This window comes from Gekko japonicus, unplaced genomic scaffold (genome assembly GCF_001447785.1).
Source record: "Gekko japonicus isolate JY-2015 unplaced genomic scaffold, Gekko_japonicus_V1.1 scaffold336, whole genome shotgun sequence".
Taxonomy (NCBI): Eukaryota; Metazoa; Chordata; class Lepidosauria; order Squamata; family Gekkonidae; genus Gekko; species Gekko japonicus.
This window is the reverse complement of record NW_015172014.1, coordinates 1,098,012-1,101,329: the sequence shown is the minus strand read 5'-3', so window position 1 is coordinate 1,101,329 and position 3,318 is coordinate 1,098,012. Positions and strand designations below refer to the sequence as shown.

General features: G+C 56.5%; 1 protein-coding gene across 1 annotated transcript in view; it reads left to right on the top strand.

Moving 5' to 3' along the window:
- The window catches only part of EPHB4 (EPH receptor B4), a 41,982-nt gene extending 39,032 nt beyond the window's left edge, over window positions 1-2,950 (top strand). The window contains exons 15-17 of the mRNA XM_015420317.1: window positions 29-222; window positions 1,424-1,579; window positions 1,961-2,950. Coding sequence (XP_015275803.1) covers window positions 29-222; window positions 1,424-1,579; window positions 1,961-2,084 — 474 coding nt within the window. The 3' untranslated portion in view covers window positions 2,085-2,950. The remainder of the gene's footprint in view (window positions 1-28; window positions 223-1,423; window positions 1,580-1,960) is intronic.
- The last annotated feature ends 368 nt before the right edge of the window (window positions 2,951-3,318 follow it).

Genomic DNA, 3,318 nt, shown 5'->3' with positions numbered 1-3,318 from the left:
TACTGAACCTGCCCCCCACCCCCTGCAGGTGATCAACGCCATCGAGCAGGACTACCGGCTGCCTCCCCCCACCGACTGCCCCACCTCCCTGCACCAGCTGATGCTGGACTGCTGGCAGAAGGACCGGAATTCCCGGCCCCGCTTCGCCCAGATCGTCAGCTCCTTGGACAAGTTGATCCGGAACCCGGCCAGCCTCAAGATCGTCTCACGGGGCAACGGAGGGTGAGTCGGGGGGGGGGGGCACGGCACGCGCACACACACCCCCCAGTCAGACCCAGCCTCCCAAAGCTGCCCGTTGAACTGGCCAAGCGTCGGTGGTCGGACCACCACGACTGCACTGTTCTGGGGTTTCCTGAGCCTCCAATAGTTGAGCCACATTGCACTTTTGGCGGTAAAACGGGAGTTGCGCCACAGGGATCTTATCGCCGAAGAATGTTTCTCTTTGGCCCATACAAGGTGTTGCGCGTAACACGTGATCACCCTGGTTTGGGACCATGGCACCAGTGGGGAAATGGCCTCAGCTCCCCTGCCACATTGTTTTTCTGGCCAAAAACAGCCGGGGGGGGGGGGCACATCCAATGTTCCCCCTAAGATGGGTTAGTGTGAGCTGGCTCACAGTTTTTTATCAGTTTTTTAGCCTCCAGTTCACACATTTTTGCCTTCGCTCAGGAAGGATGGGGCTCCACAGCAGACTCATTTATGCAGTAGCCAAACGGCTTGCTCACAGCTCTATTGCCAGTAGCTCACAGAGTAGAATTTTTGCTCACAAGCAGTGTTCCCTCTAAGCTGAGTGAGTGTGAGCTAGCTCACAGTTTTTTAGCCTCCAGTTCACACATTTTTGCCTTCGCTCAGGAAGGATGGGGCTCCAGAGCAGACTAATTCATGCAGTAGCCAAACTTTTTGCTCACAACTTTAATGCCAGTAGCTCACAACGTAGAATTTTTGCTCACAAGGCTCCACAGCTTAGAAGGAGCATTTGTCATGTTTAGCGCATGTGCAGCCCCCTCATGGGGCAGATATGGCCCTCTCCAGAACATTTTGGGATGCAAAAACAGCACGGAGGAGAAGGCTGAAGCTCCGAATCCAGTGGCGGCTTCTTGTGTCCAGAGCCCCTCGGTTGGGCCTTTCCCTTCTTTTCTGTGCCCCCCCCCCCCGGCACATGTTAATCTCGGAGCATTTCTGGCTCTCAGACTGAAGCGTCCTTATGGAGAACCCAGGAGTCGCGGTGCCTGCTTCTCCGCTTGGACTCCCAGACTGCCTTGAAGACCCTTCCTGGCACTCGCCCCTGCTGGATCCGGGGTCTCTCTTGTCTTGGGCGGTGGCGAAGCCTCCTTGCTCCCTCACGAGCCGATCGTATCCCCCCCCCGGGTATCCTAGATCCCACCTTTGACTCCTCTGCGTCCTCTCTCTCTCTCGGCCGCAGGCCATCTCACCCGCTGCTGGACCAGCGCCTGCCGCACTACTCCTCCTTCGGCTCGGTGGGCGAATGGCTCCGGGCGATCAAAATGGGCCGCTACGAAGAGAACTTTGCGACGGCCGGCTTCTCCTCCTTTGAACTGGTCAGCCAGCTCTCGACTGAGTGAGTGGGCCTGCACGGATGCGCCGGGGAGGGGGGGCTGAGCGGGGAGGGGGGCCGCCGCCGCTACTGACTTCCACTCTGTCCTGGCCAGTTTGGTGTAGTGGTTCAGTGCACAGACTCTAATCTTGGAGAACCAGGTTTGATTCCCCACTTGTCCACTTGCGCCTGCTGGACGACCTTGGGCAAGCCATAGTTCTGGGAGAGCTGTTCTTGAAAAAGAGCAGTTTCTGTCAGAGTTCTCTCAGCCCCACCTGCCTCCCAGGGTGTCTGTTGTGGAGAGGGGAAGGGAAAGGAGTTTGTTAGCCGCTCTGAGACACCTTTGGGTAGTGAAGGGCGGGGTACAAATCCAATCTCTTCTCTTCTCCTCCTCCTCCTCCCCAGAGATCTGCTCCGAGTCGGGGTGACGCTGGCCGGCCACCAGAAGAAGATTTTGTCCAGCATCCAGAACATGCGTGTCCAGAGCAAGCCCGGCCCGTCCGTCGGGACCAAAGCGGGACTTTACTGACCCGGGTGGTGCCTTGAGTCTGGTCAGCCTCTCTGGGCCCCTCCGACAAATAGGATTCCGGTGGTGAAGCGGGGGGGGGGGTGTCTGTGATTTGGGGAGCCGGTTGCCTCAGGCCCCACTCCCGTTTCTGGTTTCCTTTTCTCCTTTGGAAGAGGATCGTCACTGGGGCATCAGCCCCTGCCTCCTCAACAGATTCTCCTTTCCCCCTTTTTAAAAAGACTTGCGCTCTGGGGCAGGGAAGATGGAAGACTCCTTTTTCCCACCGCAGTCATTTTATGAAATGGCTGCTTGGGATCTGCAGATACTGCTGGCTGCTTGCTCAGTTCAGCCGTGTTGGCAGAGGTGGCGGCCATCTCTCCGTCTCTCCCACCTCTGGCCCTTCGACTGGGTCTCCCTGGCGGCTCGTGCAACCGCCCAGCCCTCAGTGCCTTGGCCTGACTCTTCAAAGAACAGTTAGGTAGGAATTCCAAAGGTGACCTCATGTTTACCCCGTTTCCCAGAATGCACTTGTGTGGAAAATGGGTGCACTTCTCTCATCTTCAGGGGCAGCAGCCCCACCTGTGGACTTGCCAAGATGGCTGCCTGGAGGATTGCCTCCGGAAATGGCACCTGCACGGAAATGCGCATGAGGAGTGAAATTTTTATGCTGTTTTTCAGGGTAAACAGTTTTTTTCAGGGTGGCTGCTCTGTCTAGCGGTGAGATCTCAAAAAATGGAGATTCTTGACTTGCGGCTCCGTTTTTAAATGACTTTTAACTCTTTCTTGCCTTGCCCTCCTGGTGCCCTGCCTGGAGGATTTGTTTGGGGTAAATCACCAGAGGCCTTCAGGACCAGCCGTCTTCCCTCCTTTGTGGGTCATGGGAGCACCGTGGCTCATGATCTGCAGACTTCCCCAGATGGGGAGTCTCTTACTTGAAACCAAATCGGCTCCTGGGTCAGCCTGAGAAAGGAGTGGGGGGTGGGGAGTCTGGAATGCAGCAAACCCACCCACCCACCCCCGGTCTGAATGCCAAAGAATGGTTCGTATTGGCGGGATGTGGCCTGTATAGAAGTGGGACTTTCTGGCGATGTGGTATCTATGCTGAACTGTGGGATGACATCCTCAAGGGCAGGAGTGACGCGGTCACCCTCCGCACCATGATGTGGGAACGAGAGACTGGCCTGGGGAAACTCATCCCTGAGATGGCATGAACCCTTATAGTGATGTAACCATTTGACAATCAGAAAACTCTGCA